The sequence below is a fragment of the Amblyomma maculatum genome, chromosome 7 (assembly GCF_055883805.1).
Source record: "Amblyomma maculatum isolate TAMU_Amacu chromosome 7, ASM5588380v1, whole genome shotgun sequence".
In the NCBI taxonomy this organism is placed as follows: domain Eukaryota; kingdom Metazoa; phylum Arthropoda; class Arachnida; order Ixodida; family Ixodidae; genus Amblyomma; species Amblyomma maculatum.
The window spans coordinates 32,378,551-32,397,233 of NC_139350.1; the positions used below are offsets into that span (position 1 = coordinate 32,378,551).

At 46.0% G+C, this 18,683-nt stretch overlaps 1 protein-coding gene across 2 annotated transcripts in view; it reads right to left on the minus strand.

Moving 5' to 3' along the window:
- The window catches only part of LOC146182912 (uncharacterized), a 93,152-nt gene extending 75,089 nt beyond the window's left edge, over positions 1–18,063 (minus strand). The window contains exons 1-2 of one of the 2 annotated variants that reach the window (XM_084608971.1): positions 17,638–18,063; positions 5,915–6,006 (exon numbers count right to left, since the gene is read on the minus strand). In XM_084608971.1, coding sequence (XP_084465097.1) covers positions 5,915–6,006; positions 17,638–17,845 — 300 coding nt within the window. In that variant the 5' untranslated portion in view covers positions 17,846–18,063. Of the gene's footprint in view, positions 1–5,914; positions 6,007–16,981; positions 17,061–17,637 lie in introns of those variants that run through there. The other variant, XM_084608972.1, reaches the window with a different exon arrangement.
- Positions 18,064–18,683: the final 620 nt, after the last annotated feature.

Below are 18,683 nucleotides of genomic sequence, written 5' to 3' on the forward strand. Positions count from 1 at the left end.
GTGGAAGTGAGGAATCGATTTCAAGAATTAGATCTAGAAGACAAAGAGCCCGAAGAGATGTGGACTGATGTTCGTGATATAATACAAGAAGTTGCTACTAAGGTAGTTCCAAAGCAAAAGAAATGCAAAAAAGCAAACTGGTTATCTGAAGAGGCTTTGCAAATAGCTGAGGAAAGGAGGATGGCAAAAGGTATGGGGGAAAGAGAAAGATACAAGGTTCTCAATGCGAATTTTCAGAAAATAGCAAGGAGAGATAAGAATGCCTTCCTGAACATACAGTGCCAAGCAGTTGAAGACAACAGCCAATTAAGGAACACAAGAGCTTTGTATAAGACAATCAAAGATATCAAAGGAAGCTTCTGTGCTAAGCTGGGCGTGATAAAGGACAAACGAGGCAAGGACCTCACTGAAGCCTCAGAGATAAAGAAGAGGTGGCAGGAATACACAGAAGAACTGTACAAGAAGGACCCGGATGTGCAAACCCAACATAAGACGGTTGTGATTACTGATCTCGAGCCGGGCATCCTGAAGAGTGAAGTTGAATGGGCCTTAGCCAGCCTTGCTAAGAACAAAGCTAGCGGAATTGATGGTATTCCAGCTGAGTTGCTTCAAAACCTCAACCACGACGCTGTTAACACACTGCATACATTATGTCAGAAGATTTGGACAACCCTGCAGTGGCCACAGGATTGGAGGAGGTCAGTTTACATCCCCATTCCAAAGAAAGGCAGTGCCAAAGATTGTTCCAACTACCGCACGATCGCGCTTATTTCGCATGCTAGCAAGGTGATGTTAAAAATCCTGCAAGGTAGGCTGCAGCAGTATGTGGATCGGGAGCTTCCGGTCGTGCAAGCTGGGTTTCGCAAGGGCAGAGGAACTAGAGACCAAATTGCCAACCTTCGCTGGATCATGGAAAAAGCAAGAGAGTTCCAGAAACCCATTTACTTCTGCTTTATAGATTATGCGAAAGCGTTTGACTGCGTAGATCACAGCAGATTGTGGCAAGCTCTCCAAGAGATGGGAGTTCCAATTCACCTCATCTGTCTCCTCAGGAACCTGTATGAAGGGCAAGAGGCCACAGTCAGAACTGGGCATGGTCTTACTGATTGGTTTCCGATTGAGAAAGGGGTGAGGCAAGGCTGCATACTGTCGCCCTGCCTATTTAACCTATATGCAGAGTGCATCATGAGGAAGGCCGGTTTGGACGAGTCTTCAGCTGGAGTGAAGATTGCTGGAAAACGTATCAACAACCTTAGATATGCGGATGATACCACTTTAATGGCAGAAAGTGAAGCGGAACTCAAGAGACTTCTGATGCGCGTACAAGAAGAGAGTGAGAAGTTTGGGCTTAAACTGAACATTAAAAAGACGAAGATCATGGCGTCTTGCCCTATCAAGTCCTGGAGCATCAATGGACAAGAAGTGGAAGCTGTGACAGATTTTCTGTTCTTGGGCGCCAAGATTACCTCGGAAGGAGACTGCAGCCATGAAATTAGGAGACGCCTGCTTCTGGGAAAGAGAGCAATGGTTAGCCTTGACCGCCTAGTAAAGAGCAGAGACATTAGTCTGCCAACCAAGATCCGTATAACTCGTGCTATGGTCTTTCCAGTTGTGATGTATGGATGCGAGAGTTGGACTGTGAAAAAGGCTGACTGCCGAAGAATTGACGCGTTTGAATTGTGGTGCTGGCGAAGACTCTTGAGAGTTCCTTGGACTGCCAGAAGATCAAATCAGTCGATATTGTCAACCATAAACCCTGACTGCTCATTGGAGGGTCAAATTCTAAAGTTAAAGCTCAGCTACTTTGGTCATCTGATGAGAAGAGAGGAGTCGCTGGAGAAAGATTTGATGTTGGGAAAGGTTGAGGGTCGCCGGAGAAGGGGTAGGCAGCGAGCGCGATGGTTAGATGGCATCCTCGAGGCATTGCAGATGAAGCTATGTGATGTTAAGAAGATAGTGAGAGACCGGAAAGCGTGGCGTGACATGGTCCATAGGGTCACGAAGAGTCGGACACGACTGAACGCCTGAACTGAACTGTCGCCCTTGCCGATTCGAGGGGTGCGTCGGAGCACAATTACCTATTACAGTGCACATTTGAATGGGCCAGGGAGCCCCTGCCTTTCGCAGTGGTGGAAATCTCTTGTGAGTCAAAGTATAGTATACAAGGGCCACATAAATATCTTCCATCATATCGCACCTTTCCATTTTTGGTATCCACTTGAGCTATCGTGAACATATGTCGACGACGTATCATCAACTCGCTCAAGCTTCCACTCTATCCAGAACAGTGAACAACAACAAAACGAGGTGGTACTTTTCATTTACGTTACGCACATTCGGTCATGGCCGAATCGAGCGGCGGCGGTCCGCGTCGCCGCTCAAGTTCAGCCGTGGTAAAGCAAGCTAGCACCCCGCAGTCCTGCTATCCGCTGTAGTGAAGCTAAGAACAGGTGAACGCTTCCCCCTGCGCACGGCGGGGAGAAGATAGGGGCTTTGAAAACCCACCCTCCAACAAAAGAAAGCTTCTCTACAAAGCAAAGGTTGGGTCCCTCGGCCAACTGGGGGCAAGGCGGATAGGCACTTTCTCAGTCCTGAATCAGTGGCGTAGCCTGGTGGCAAAATTTGAACTAATTCCAAGATGGCCACCGTGGGACCCCCGCCTTAAAGTGGTATCATCCGCATATCTAAAGTTGTTGATACAATTTCCAGCAATTTTCTCTCCAGCTGAAGACTCGTCCAGACCGGCCTTCCTCATGATGCACTCAGCATATAGGCTAAATAGGCAGGGCGACAGTATGCAGCCTTGTGTCACTCCTTTCTCAATCGTAAACCAATCAGTAAGACCATGCCCCACGCACCGGGGTGCAATCGTAGTCATTGGTGCATTCCTGTGCAAATTTCGCACTCACGCTGTAAAAGCCAAGCTATGTAATATTATCTTCAAGCACTCATTTAGCAAGTACACGAACTATTCGATAAATAACCAGCAGAAGAAAGCGAGCAGCAGATATCGAAATCAACCACCACAGAACCAAACCATAGCCGCGTGGCCCAGCTGCGGGTGGAGCAAAGCATTGGCGACCTGCTATTGGTCGGCGCTTGCTCTCTTCGCGTTTTGAAGGTATTCCAAAACCTCTAATGTCGCCTAGCTAATTCGACTCATTGGCATTTCAATCAAATGCTTTCGAAACACGTCATATAGCAGTGCAGTTTAGCATTCGAAATGACCGTGTAGCAGGGATATTAACCCTTTTGCTGTCATGAACGTACCGGTACATTTTCGCACTTCGCCCCCACAGTGTCAGCGATGTGCCGGTACGTTCTCTATCGTGCATTCAAAACTTCGTGCCTGAGCACGAAGCTGGCGCGCTTGGACAGGCTACGCCATCTGTCAAATCTATCTACAAGTTTGTATTTTCGCCCGGCATTGTGTTGATACGTATATACTGAAGAGTATGGAGCGACCAAGCCCACCCCTGCCACCTTCTTTGCCAGGGGCACGGTCGCTCCGCGCGCACTACTCTATCACGGTAAGCGATCTTGCGGCGCCTGCATTTCATGGCGCATGCGTGCAGTTACGGGTTGAAGGGTTGTTCTGCCATATTCCGCAGGTTTGCAGGTTTTTATTTTTATTCTGTTGGCGTGTCAGCTACAACGCATCACGTTCAAGGGCTCGCGCCGTTGCCTCTCGACACATGACTAGATGGCTGCTTTCGCTCTTTCTAGGTGCGCTCTTGCTTGCGGCTAGCAGCAGAAAAGGAGGCTGTTTTAGGCTCTGTCCATCTCTATCATCTTGATTTCACAACGTGCCATTTATCTCCGTTGTGTGGACTACCGAAAGTACGCCTTCCGTGCGCGCGGTTACCTTCGGATAGCTGACCATGCGGGACTTTCGACTGCAGACTGAAGCGATGGCTCTTGATTATAAACATGAGTGTTGAGCTCGGATTCGGTCTCTAGAGAAGTAACGAGCAGTTTTTTTCTTATATTATCCCCATTTATCTAATTTATAACCAGACTGATAATGATGATGATGTTAATTAACAACCTCTACAAACACTGAAATGTGCATATTCCGTTGACTATGTTATTTGTATAGCAATCATAATCAAAAATAAATCGCTATGCTCGTTCCCAGATATGCTAGTTCCCTGAAACCAAGCTGACACTGGGGGTGCGTCGCGGCCAGAAATGCCCGACAGCGAAAGGGTTAAGTTTGGCTAGGTTTGGTTAATTTTCAGTAACATGGCATTGCCCAGGTTCTGCTTGCATTGTACAGATAAAACTTCACCGTCAAGGTCCAAGCAAGCGAGGACAGCGGTTAGTACTTCTGCCGTACGCACACATTGAGCAACGCTACCGCATACTCTGCTGTTCTATCGTCCTGCTGTTTTGTTGCTGTTCTGTTTTATATAGTGCTGTTTTCACCCTGCCTTATTTGTGTGCTGCTTTTATGTGCGCTGTTCTTTCATGACATCGAATTTTTTGTTCATCTGAGCATGTGGCAAGACATTGCAAGATCTCAAAATGACTATATTGCATTTGTAAAATGAATTAGCCTCACCCTTTCCTTTCAGAATCAATTATCAACACGTGGTTCGAACCCACCAGTATTTCAGCAGAGGCTGAATGCAAAGGCGTCCATGTGCTGTGCAATGTCAGCGCACGTTAAAGATGCCCAAGAAGCGAGACAAATGCACCTTTGCTTTCCTCAAAAAAATAAAAAGGGAGGGAGAGCTGCCACCAAAATGTGTACTAGGGCCCAGACAAAAGAACAAATGTGGCCACACCACTCCACTATAACAAACAGAGAGCCTCAGCAACTTGCCATTGCAGCTGAACGTGTGCCTACCACCAATGCGGACACCAGAGCGCATCTCCCAGATACCGTATCCTTTCCCCTACCCTACCTTTCCTTTACCCTACCACTATTATCCCATTCGTAAAGCAGCTGGTATCTCAGTCACAAGCACATAGTGGTCCTGGAGGGATTAGAAAATAGCTCAATATTTTCTGCTTTCAAGAAGCATACACAAATGGCTTTTTAAAGAAATAAATGCCACAACTGTCGAACTCTGCTTCTTTACCGGCTGAGGTAGGCAAGTCCATTTACTACGAAATTCGGATATGACGAACAAAATCTGTGTGACTTTAAATTTCGTCATAAGCCGGCTCAACTGCAGTGCACTTATATAACTTACCTGCTATCATCTTGCATATGATGCCGTCTCCTGTCTACGCACTGCTGCATACAAATTTGCAAAGGTTGAAAACAATGTTTTTGGTCCTCATGTGTCACCCCCTTTGATAGCTCCAACATTATCTTCTTCATGTTATTTACACACCTAGTATGAGTGTCAGAGTCTTTATTGCATCTTTCACCTTAGGAAGCAGGTAAAAGTTGCAAGGGTCTATCTGGCACTGTCACATAGTCAGCCATAAACTGTTTAACCTTATTTATGGCATTTTGAGCAAAGCTGTGTATTTTGACAGTGCAAATTTTTCTGAGTTTGCTCTAGGTAGCACTTATTTGTTTTTATGCCACTTTAGCTTCGTTCACCTTACAACAGGATATTTTTTAAGCCAGGTAGTGATATTAGCATAGTACATACAAAGACCAGGTACCTTGTTACGATTTTGGTCACAGGGCAAACAAAAAAGCACATGCACGGCAGCAATAGCTTTTTGTTACCATGATAACTGTCACCAAATTGCTCTGCAATCACAACAATCAAAACAAATCATAAGAGAACCACACGTAAAATACACAGCATGGCACACCAAGGCCACATGCTAAAAGCTGCATACCTAAAAATAAAGGAAGCAAATGTTCAGTCAGTACAGACACAAGCTCCTAAGAGTGCAGAAAACCCACTTCCAAAATAAAAGCCAATTTGATTCAATATGCTTTTACCTTTTGTTTGGACCTCTGAGAGCCGACCTCTTCTTTTGTGACAGACCTCTTTGGTCGCTTAGATCTGAATGCAACCATTTCTTCCAGTGTTTCTGCGAAAAAGAGAACCTATTAAGTCTTTAAGGGGTCACAAACACGCCGGCTGTGTTTCCTTTTCTTTTTGCACAGAATGAAAACAGACACTTATTTAACAAAAACACAGCTGTTGACTGGGTTTCCCAAATTTAGCTTATTTTTCTCACTCGAATGCTGCCGCGGTGACTCAGTGCAACGTTAAGGTGCTTCCCGTTCCCAGTTATCCTGGTTGCTAGACACACTGGTCACTCCTGTTTATCAGAAGAATGTTAAAGGAATTCCACCTTTTGTCTTGAGACAATAAAAAGCTTGTCATAGTGAAAACTGAGACCCTAGCAAACACAGCTACGCAATGTCAGCAGAAGCTCGATGTTTTTTTTCAAGTTGCTGATATTGTTACGGACGAAGGAGGAAGAAGAGGGCAGTGGCACGGGCAGGAGCGCGCGCGCTAAGCCCGCACACAGATTCATTAAACGTCATCTCACGACCATCGAGCATCTTCTCTCTGTCCTCTGTTCTCCTGTTGTCATCGCTTGCCACCATGTAACATTTGGTTGGAGGTGCGGGGTACGTCATCTCCATCCTCGCCTTGGGGCATCAACGCCATCTGTAAGCCGAGGGCCCAGGGACATCGCCGAGCAGCTTCGCCTCAGCCCTTCAAGCCCAGACCTGACCAACTACCACCGCCTAGCCCCCAGCCCAGCCCGGACCTGAAGACAAGGAGAACAGACAAACCAATCAGAACCGAGACTAAGGACCCGAAAGACCCGAAGGAACCGATGGACACGAACACGCAACCCCCGCCCAAGCTGCCAGACGTGACCTCGAGCCATCGGTCCCATGGACTCTAGTGACGAATGGTTGACAGCTTCAGGGGAGGCGGATCACCCACGCATCAGACATCGCACCGGCAAGCCATTCTATTCTTACTTCCTCTTCAAGCATCCAGACACGCCCATCATCATGCCATGGAATCATCGGTAAACTTCCTCGTCTACGATCGGGATGATCGCTCGATGACCCCGGGTCATGTTACGGACAAAGGAGGAAGAAGAGGGCAGTGCGCGCGCTAGGCCCGCACACAGATTCATTAAACGTCATCTCATGATTATCGAGCATCTTCTGTCCTCTGTTCTGTTGTCATCGCTTGCCACAATAACAATATTCTTAATAGGTTTCAAATTTATGTCATCAGGATACCTTGCAACAAGTGGTATGTATATCCACAAGGCAAGATACTGCCGTACTGTCACAGACAAACTTTTTTCCCAAGCAGGCATTGCTACGCATTATGCCAGTTTATTCGAATCAGTTTCAAGTTTGACCAGGGCATCAGACGAGGGAAACCCGTGAGACGGGCACTGGGTCGGACTACTACCCTGACTCAATTTCTAAAACAACTGAATTTGGATATGAAACAGCCGCCTAACATCGACCAAAACAGCCACAGAAAGTGGAAATACACTTTGAGGCAACAAACAAAACCATTCTTCCTCACAAATGCACGCCCGAAGCATGCGGCCTTCAGCACTGACAGCTGAAGCGGTTCCTATATCTATGTTTGGTGTGACCGTTGAGCTGGGCGTCAATGCAAAGAAGGTGTTGAAAACAAAGTAATAACCACAAAAAGCTCGTGATAAAACAAAACCATAGCTGGCCGCACTAAGACAGCGCTAGCAGCTTGCGACTGCTGTCATGTGGAGCCAAGTGTCGCGACTTAACACAGCTTTGTATCAGCTCAAGTCTATACTACAGCAGATCAAGCGACTAAAGGCACCGGGCAGGAGTAACTTGCACCACGATGCACGCACCCCTCGCAGCAGGAAGGAGATTCTTGTAGTGACGGGTGCGCCCGGCCACGCTGCGGAGATGCAGCGGACCTGCTGTGTGTGGGTCGCATTCAACGTCCATTCTATTCGCGGCATTCTATGGTCACAAATGAATTGCTAGTCGCTGGGTTGCTGGATTGCACACATTTTAACTGGCCTCGTTAAATATTTTTCATGTCCCCAAATAAGCTTTAAGAAGCGAAGAGACGCTAAGTTTGGATCGCTGCTGTCCAACAAGCAGTGAGCTGGCAATCATGCCCCAATTTACCGCGAAGCATTTTTCCCAAAAGAAGACACACTACCTTCACCTGCGTTAGCAGTCTTTCTCAGCTCGTAAGAAAAAAGAAAGAAATCGGGCAGCTCATAGGCATCTGCACTGTCTGCATGGTGCCAATTGGCATGCCCTACAAATGAAATGCATGTCTATTGGGACCGCCGTGCGCTCCCAGTGGGCCACTCTCGTGGATGTAGTTGATCATTGCATAATTTTTACTTAAGCTCTCCTATGATCTATATTTACCTGTCTACAATAGCTGCCATGAGCATCAGTACAATACACAGAGTAATCAACAGGAATGGAGCGTTTTAATTGCGCATTTACTACGTCTTTTAATATATTCTCCCTCTCAGCTCGTCCCTTTTTTCCTTCAATGCCCAGCCGCTACTTCTCCCGTCTGCAATTCCATACGCTTTATTCATTTGTGATAACATTTCGATGTCTACTGAGCTGTTGAACCTCGCATGATAACTTTTTCTGATGCCATACTGCTCACTCGAGACTATTAACATTGGTAAACGTTACTTTTTTTTTTTACTTATTCGTGGATGCTCTGAACAGATCTCGCATTCATTACACACCATCCTGCTCCAAACAACTCCTCGAGTGGCTGGGTGCCACCTGTTACCTTCCCCTGTCCTAACATAATTTTGTCGCAGAGGACTTGAAAGTATGGTTAAAGAGGCAATAAATATTGTTACAAAAAAAAAAATCAAGTCAGGATTTGAGGCAGGATATTCTTTCAATGAAAGAGAAAAGTAGGCCTGCTACAATCCCTACATGCCTGACAGAGAAGAAAACATGCATGTGTATTAGAAACCGTAGATTGCTTGCTGTGCCGTGCTGTAATGGAGTTTTCCATGCTTATAACTGCGTCGCTGTATCAGCGGCCACGTGCGAGAGCACCGCATGGACAGAACAATCAGTGTAAATCTGCCATCCTTTCCTTTATCATCGAGAAAAGTGGCTACTGTCTCACCAGAAAGACATTTAATTTTTTCAAAAGTCTTCTGCGTAGCATAAGTTCCTACGGCACTGTCGAGCCCCAGTAATTGTTTTTTGTTTTCAGGATTTCAGAGTTTAATTTTTTTTTTCAGGATTTTTTCGCCTTTTCGGCTCCAGCTTCATTCATTCCTATTCTTCTCCCATACTCATTCTATCCTTCTCTGCTGCTCAATTTCCCGCAGCTTTCCTTTTTATTTTTATCAATCATCCCTGCTTGGAGCGTTCGAGGCCGGTTTTGTGTGAAGCTGTATCACATGCGCCACAAATATTTTTTGTATTTTTCTACACTTTTACCATGTTTTTGTATCCACATTTGCGCTTTGCTCAGCCTTTCCAAACTGCGCCCACTTCTGTCTTTCGTTTCTCGTGTTTCCAGCCTAGAAATGCCCAGCAGGCAGCCAGGGCTCATCCGTGTCTCTCTGTCTGGTGTCGTGTGGCTCCCACATTGTTTATGCTTCTTTACATGACTCCAGCTGGCCGAAACTGCCACCATTTCGCTGCGCAGACCCCAATTAAATTCCCACGGCCGCCTTTTTCAAGCGTGCGCCCTGCCCAGACGGCCGCGCCTGTCACTGCAAAAATCGTCCAGCGCCCAATCGTGGCGCTGCCTGATCGCCGCGAGTGGCACAAGAAGCGAGACTGTATTTCCTTTCTTCAAGGACTATGTTTGTCATGTGGAACATCCAAGCACCAAATGGATAAGTGATTTCAATTTTATTTACCTAGTTTAGATAGAAAGCAGCTTGGCATCAGATTTTTTTTTAAAAAAAGCTCGACCAGGCTTTCTCAGTAGAGCTTAGATAGCGAGTTCCTGCTTCAGTCAGCCTAATTTCTGCTGAACAAGTTATTCTTTTGCCTTCTCTGAAGCTTTTGGTGTTTAGTTGCCTTTTTTTTTCCCTTTGTGGTTGGTTGTTTTTGCCCAGGTTGTATAGCGCAGAAGCACGTGTTCAACCACGTGTAACATGTGGCGGCGGGCTATTTGCCAAGGTCCTGCCTCAGTCAGCCTAATTTTTTACCGTAAAAGTTCCTCTTTAGCCTCTTTTTATGCTTTTGGAGTTTCGTTAGCGCTTTTCTCCACTCTGATTGGTTATTTTTGTCTAGGTAGTATAGGGCGTGACCGCGTGTTCAACCACATGTAACACGTTTTACTTTTGCACTGCGTGGTTAATTCTGTACAACTGAACTTGTGTGTGAGATGCAATATCAGGGAAAATGACTACGGTGAAGCGTGAAGAATGTAGTGAAGAATTTTAGATCAAGAGCCAGGCTGACGTCCGAGAAGATGAGAGCAAATATGTCTGTAAGCAGCGTGAAATGGAAGGAAAATGGACGTATTGCTGAGCTAGCACAAGATGCTCCGCAACTGGAAAAATAACTGCAGACTGAGAAAAATGAGAGAGCTGCGGTTGAATTGAGGTTAAAGAAAATGGAGGAAGAGCTAGGCAGACATGCCGTTCAGTTCCAAAAAGAGGAAACCCGAAGCAGGACAGCAAATTCCCCGTCCTCGACAAGTCTGAACAAGCAGGCTGAGGGGATAAGGAAAGAGGGCTGAAAAGCTACGCAAGAATCATGAGGGCAAGCCAGGGCGAGGACCCACGAAAGAAAGGAAAGCCAGGAGAGGAGTTAAAGGAGGATGACTCACAGGAAGTAGATCAGGAGACCGGAAATGAGCATGTCATTGTCGTGGGCGATTCCAATATAAGCAGATGTAAAGCAGCTATAAAGGAGCAAAGACGACGCACGTGCCGAGGTTACAGCACTTTCAGGCGGGACCACAGAAGCAATCATGGCCCATGCAAGATGTCCGCAGCAGGATACGAAAGGGAGAAACCTTGTTGCAGTTTCCACAGGGTTAAACTATGTCTCTGTGGGAAAGGAGGCGGGGTGGCAAAGTAGATAGCGATGTTGAATGCCGCCGACAGATGGCCCCACGGGTGGAAATCGCCGTGTGCACACAACCAGAAGTGTGTTACCAAGGCACCCACATGGAAGACGCGATTTTGGCTGTAAACAGAGATATATTCAGAAGCTGGCACGTGCAATGTGGTTTGAGGTGGTAGAAATGAACAAGGAACTACGAGTAGCCAGACACAAAAAATGTTTCCAATGGGATGGAATTCAACTATAGCATGGGAGGAACAATGGCATGGCGCCTTGCGGGTAGAACTGTAGCTTATTTAGGGGGCCCGAAAGCGCTCAGAAAGGGGGTGTAAAGAGAGACAGGCAGCTTGTGGCACCTAAACGCAGCACTGAAGGCCATTTCGCTGAGCACAAAGGATGCCCTGAGGCCAGATCCAGCGACGGTTCCGTTCGAAACTAGTTCCTTTCGCCGCTTCTAATTGGTTGCTGCGTCAAGTCCGGTGTGACCCCAAGACTTTCAGAGGCGGCTCCGCGCTTTTTGCCTACGTCACCGTTTTGCCGACCGGCACAGGAACCGCGACGAGTTGGCCCACTTCAAGAGAGAACCGCTCTGCGCTCGCTGTGGCACCTCATGGCCGTAGTCGAGCGACTGCGCGCTTGAGTACGGCTGTGTTATCTTTTTTTCTTTTTTTTGGAGGGGGAGGGGGGGGGGGGCAGCGCTTTGCTGTTTTAGTAAACCAACGTAGTAAAAAAAAATAGTACACTTTCTACATGTCTGAGGAGGTTTTGAGGCAACACTGACTAAGACTGTGTGCCGATCGCGCATGAAGGGAAGTAAGGACGAAGGGGCATACAGAGCTGCTGTCAGAAGCGAAGGTGCTCAATGCGCTTCGATCGGTACTTTGCGATCGGGAGCACTTGGTCAACAGCAGTGCAACTGTTTGAATCCGGCAGTCGTAGAGACAAATAATGCGCATCCGTAAGTGTGCGGGCTGAGGTTTTGCCCCCTTCTACATCAGCGGAAGGGGAGCAGACGGTGGCTGACTGGATAAAGTGTGATCGGATTCTCTGTGCCATCAGCTGCGTCCTACATTGACAGCTATATTCTCGGAAAGTTCGCGCACACTCATGACGCTTGAACGACCGATAAGGCAACGGACGCTGCCCCGTTAAATAGGCAGGCACGGACGCGCCGGCACGGTGCCGGTATCAAGCAGCTCGTTCGTACTCGCAACGGCGGCAGCAACTCCTCGGTCATAGAGCCAGCGGGATTCGGACTGCATACTACGGGCATTGTAGACCTCGTTCTTAGGATTATTGTCATTCTGTGCGAAAGACAGAACTTAAAAAAACTTCACAGCAAGCGAGGAAGCAGACGACGACGCCGCGCCTGTGACACCATCTAGCGGCGAAAAAGGTACTCGTGAGCCAAGAAAATTGCTCAGCAGTGTTAAAAGAAAGTTTCCAAGAATATTTCAGTCTGTTATTCACTAGTTTGCATTACTACGTAATTATTAGATTTATTTCGTGCTTAACACCACTTTGGTACAAGTATTTGGTACCAGAAAAAGCCACATGCTCGTGGTGGACATGCCTACGATCTGGCGCCATCGCTGATTGGCTGCTGTCTTTCCCGTCCTCCCCGCGAGGTGGCGCCCGCTGTCTTGCTGACGTCAAATTGACGTCAGCTTGAAAGAGAACGGTTCCCGAAAGGAACCTCCGCTGGATGCGGCCCCTGAAGAACCATCCAACAACAATGAGACTGAGCCATGTTGTAAGAAATGACGTAGGAAGAAGATTAAAGCTAACAATATTGCTTACATAAATATGAGGGGGGAAAATCAGCAGTAAAGTGTCTTGAAATCAAGCAGCAGATAGAAGTAGGGGGTACTACGATACATGATTTTACAGAAACGCACCTAAGGGACCTCGAAGAAGCTCCGCATATTTCAGGTTACAGTTCAAAAGGTTGTAGACAGGGTGGAGAACGCAAAGGTGGAGGCATAGAAGTGTTGATTAGACATGGACTTAATTGGCAGTGAATAAACAAAGGGTGTGAGAAGCATGTATGGGTTAAATACAACATGGCTGGCAAGGAAGTACTGTTAGGAGTAGTGTAACTCAAAAAGCATAGCGCAGGAAAAGGACCGGGACGACTAAGAGACAGGACAAGCGCTATTTCAACAGAGCGCTTATTGCGGAACGAACCGTATATACCTTTCGGGATCAGCAGGGGAGGAGAAAAAAAACGAACAAGTTGCTGACACACAGCCACGTGCGACACCATGAAATAAAGCTCTTTTTTTGGCAATGCAACAGATGGCTTATTGACACATTTATCACCTGCCCGAGCTATCTCCAGTGCTTCCATGATCTGTCAGCTCATTGCGATGCGATACAAGATGATCGTCTTGTCGAACAGGGGATAGCAAGGTGATTCTGCATCACCTTTCTTAAAATGCGCAGCCAGATGGATGTCTGTAGCAATGCTACCAACCTCTTGTATGAACATCTGCCAGTTTGGCCAATGTAGTGCTTTCCACATGAAAGTGGAAGTTTGTAAACTACCACCCTTCTGCAAGGCACATAGGGATCTTCGTGTTTAATCTGACACTCAGATTTCAGCATTCACATAGGACAGCTCTTCTTGCACAAACTCGAGAGCTTTTTTTGGTGCTGTGAGCAAGACCTTGACACCAGAGTGTTGCCTCACCTTCCTTAGGTTATGAGAAACCTTATGCAGGTAGAGTGTGACAGCTACTTTTTCCTTCCTCGTTTTTTCTCATCTCATCCGCTAGCTGCTCGTCACTCATGCACGACACAATTTTCTTTCTACAATGCAGGCTTTCAGTGACTGAAACAATAACATGTTTAGGGTAGCCCGCCGCCTGCACATTGACACATTCATCCATGGCACGATCGCATGACTTGCAGAGAGTGTTAGGCAAAAAAAGGATAATGCTTCTCTTGACCAGCTTTAAATGTGCAAAACTATACGGCAAAGGAGGCTTGCTGGCTCTAGGCTCATAGAACCAACATGCATGATCATGGCCAAAAGGAAATCACAAATCTAAAAACCTGATGCTGTTCTGCGCAGGCAATTCACAGGTAAATGTAAGTGGCTGGAAGCATGCATTAAAACTCTAAAACATGCCAGGCAATAGGACCAGTAAAATCAGATTTGTCTAAAAAATTTAGTCAACATAATAGAAAATATTAAAAAGCCTAAGATCACCTAGCTGCTCAAAAAGAGTCTCGTCACATCGAGCTAAAAACCAATTACTTAAAATGGGTACAATGCATGGCCCTATGCAAACACTGCTTTTTCAGGTAAATGTCAAAAACCACAAAGGTAGACGTCAAATACCATGATAAAAGCTCTAAAAAAGCAGCCATGCTCATACCACATGCATTCTAAAATTGGACAGCGCCACACTCAACAATCGCAGCCTCAACGCAGGGCTTGTCCCGTCTCATCGTCATCCCCGTCTTTTTCCTGTGCTACGCTTTTTCAGTTACAGTGCCTAACCAATACACCCAATCCTATTCACTTCAAGAGTAGTGTACTTGTAGACAGGAAGCAACAGCAGGTCAAGAAATGAAGCTTTGATGAAATGTCTATTGGAAGATATCTGGCTAATGTGAGGCAAAGGGGAGGTACTCATCCAAGGAGATATGAATGCTCACATAGAAGAATGGGATGGATTTGTACACTGCTCCAGAAAAATGACGTTGACAATGTGTGAGCAGCACGACCTTATTATAGTAAACAGAGAAGCAAAATGTGATAGCGCACTCACATGGGAGTTTGGCCTTTCCCCCTCCAGCTTTGACGACTGTATAATGATGGGAGGTTTATATGAAAGACTAGATGTGATGAAAATAGATGGCGAAAGCATAAATAGTATTGGGAGCAACCAAAAGCGGTCAATGGTAAGGTTTGGGTACAGCGGTAAGGATAACGCTGGACCGCAGAAACATGACACACAGTGCGGATTTCGGTATATTAACAACAAACATTTGATGGCCATATCAAAAGAGGTACAGAAGCACATAAAAACAGGCACAAATCGGTCATGGACATAAATTAATTTTAAGTAATTAAGGCAAAAAGAGATTTAGTGCTAAAGAAAAACCAGTGGAGGGCAAAAAGAAACCAAAATATTCGTGGGACGTAGATGCTAAAGAGGCAATAGCAAGACGCCAAGCAGCTTCCAGAGCCCATCTAAAAGCAAAAAAAAAAAAGACCCTTTCATGAACTTTAGCAGAGATGGGATGAATACAAGAAACAAAAGAACAGTGCCCATTTTTTTGTAAAAAAGAAAATTAAAGATACAACCAACAGGTGGATGGCAGATAGTCGAAAAAAAAAAAGCACCTAGGATGTTCTAGAACCATCTGAAGGCACTTGGCGAGAAATCAGAAGAGACGTGCCGCCATATAAATGACAAGGACGATAATGTACTGAAAAATGAAGAGGCCATGCAATTCATTTGCAAACAGCTGGAAGCTTTTAAAGAGTACGACGATGGCAGTGGTATTAACCTTGATGCTGGTCATTACAAAAAGGAAGCTTTTACAACGACATTGATAAATTGGATTGGGAAAGAGCGGAGAATAAGGTTTTGACGAAAGGCCAATCAGTATTTGCAGTGCTTGGTGAAGAAACAAAAACGACTCTGTATGCTGCTCTAAGCGATGCACTGAAGAATAAAGATATCCCAGCAAGCTGCCGAGAGAGTACAATGAGCCTTCTATACAAAAGAAAATGTGAAAAAGATGGCATCAAGTCTTATAGACCGTTAGCAGTTTCATCGGTATTGTATACAATAACAATGCTGGCAATAGAAGATCATTTGCAAGGGTGGACTGAGGAGCGGGAGGTACTAGAACTGCAGAACGACTTCAGGCAAGGGCATACACTAGACCATAATTTGTTCGGAATCACACAATGCATTGAAATCGCGGCAATTGAACGACCACTATAGATGGCAATTTTAGATATCAAAAGGGCTTACGTAAGCCACGCTTTCATGCGGCAAATTCTGGAAAAAGAGGGTATAGTCAAGGAAACGATAAGGTTATTGAAAGAGATTTACAAGAAGAATAATGTAGCAGTGAAGTGGCAGACCTTGGGTGGTAAAAATAAGAGTTGCGGTTAAAAAGGGGCTTTGGCAGGGATGTGCTTTACCACCACTACTATTTATGGTCTACTTCAGAGGGATTGAACGAAAGAGTTGAACAGATTGAGTTTTACGATGTCATGGCAGAAGGAGGGTGGATTGGAAACTAACTGCATATCGGGATTGATATATGCAGATGATACTGCTCTTCTAGCAGATAGCCAGAAAGGCCTCCAAGACTTGACAGACAGTTGTGGAAGAGAGGCAGAACGATGGCACAGACTACTTGCGGGATCAGAGAGAGGAAACTGCAAAGAAAATAAAAATAAATGCAGCTGCAGCTGTCATGAAAAATTGCGGGAGGGGATATACCAAATATGAAGTTATTCCAGGAATCTGGAAAGGCACAATAGTACCACGCTTGATGTTTGCAAACGCTGTGCTGTGCTTGGGATCTGCCACAACTTCGACCCTTGAAATAATTAGCAGAGCACAGTCGGCAGACTTGCTTTGGGGGCACACGGAGCCCCTACTAATGAGGCAGTTCAACGTGACATGGGATGGTCGACATTCGAAGCTTGGGAAGCAAAAAGTAAGGTGCACTATGAACAATGGTTGAGGCAAATGAATGAGAAGAGCTGCGTGGTAAAGATTTTCAGTTACCTGCACCAGTGCAGTACTGATAGGACATGGAGAAGAACTAGATGGCTTGCAAATAAATACAAATGTCATGGGGAAGAAAGCAATAGAAAAATAACAGCAAAACAAAAAGTAAAATCCTCTGAAAATTCCCATTAGCAAAAGAAAATGCTAAGACAAACTGACGGCGGAGCTTTATAGGGCGGCTAAGACCGAAATTCAAAAGGAGACTTTGACAATTCGAAAGATAGTAGCTTACTTTTTGAGGCTAGAGGAGGGTGCTTGAGGACGAGATGCCACCGGCAAAAATTTGACAGCACAGATGACATTTGTAGCTGCTGTATGCAAAGCAAGGAAACGATTGAACATACTATTATAGAATGCAAGACACTTTTACCACCAGTGCACGACGCCGACGCAGGGATTCGAGAAGCACCAAGATTTCGGGCATGGAGGCAACTTCAGGATTGGTGGAAAAGGTCAAAGGTGCAGTGCTGAACTGTGCAGAGGAAATAATCAATTAACGAAAAATACTGAGCACTCGACATATTACGAGCTAGGTGACATCTCGCCACCCCGTTAAAAAAGGTATGTTAATAATTATGTATCGATGCCCCCTGGGTTTCTACAAGGTGCCCATAGCCTTCTCAAAGCGAATTCGTTAGCAACGTTAGCAACGTTTATCTATAAACGTTGTTCGTTAGGTGCAAATATGCGGGTCCGACGGGAAGGATCACGTGATTACAAGGGCGATGACGTATTATCGACGTCGCAGAAAAGGTGAAGGCCAAATCCGCAGTGCAGTCGCACGACATGCATTCCGGGTAGTTTATATACGCACCTTGTCACGTAAGACTATGGAACATGATTGCCGACACTCATTACATTCCTCTCAGGTCGCGTCTCGCAGCTTACCTGTCATATGAATGATCTTGGCGTTGAGGTATTCACAGTCCGAGTTGTCTCCTCCATTGCACGTGTGAACACGATACGTGTCGGCCGCGTCGAAGTCATCTACGTTCAGAGGTTCTAGAGAGCCCTTTCTAGAGTCTACATGCCGAACCTGCGTGTGCTCAACAACTGCAGTCTTCAGGTTTGCCTCGTACTCGACGTATACGAACATCCTGTAGCGAGAACTAAACGCGCCCGAACCGCTAAAGCTCAGCCGCACGTAGCAGCACGTGACAGCAAAATCGTAATTTTTGCACGTCGAACATGACGTCCGACTACTTCCGCTATGCTGGTCCGACGGGAAGGATCACGTGATTACAAGGGCGATGACGTATTATCGACGTCGCAGAAAAGGTTCGTTCTATTCAGAACTGGTTCTCGGTACCAATTCTGAAAAAGTTCCGCCGGTGCTTGTCGGGTGCCGGTGCAGGTGGATGGATGGATGGCCTCGAGATCGAGCAGAGTCGCCACCTTGCGGCTCAGCGGCGAAACCTACTCAGTGTGGATGCGTTTTCGCTTCGCGTGCCAGCCCGCAGTGATTTACGCGCGCTCATGTGGCGTGTGTAAGAGTGTTTTTGCTTGTTGCGTGGTTCCTGTGAACTTTTGCTTACCTATATGCCTCTTGCAAAATGAATATGAACGATCTATAACCCCACGCTCCATTAAAAAAATATATATACTTGTCCGCATCGAGTATGTCATGCTTGGAAAGGACATCATACATCGCGGTCTTCGGCGCTTGAGATCCTTTGACACGCAATGTCTCATACGAAGTGGTACTGTCGTTAGCACCGTGTCAAAGCAAAACAGGTCACTGCCGTCAATAAAAGTTAATGCAAACGCTCAGAAATCGCATATTCCCGTTTCTGTTTGGAATACCACAGCTACTAAAACATATATGCCACCGCAAACTGCTTCATATAGCAGAATGCAGTTTGAACAGACCACTATATGCCTGCTATGCCTTCTTTATGCACGATAGAGTTGTCAGTACTTTTCTTTTTGTTTTG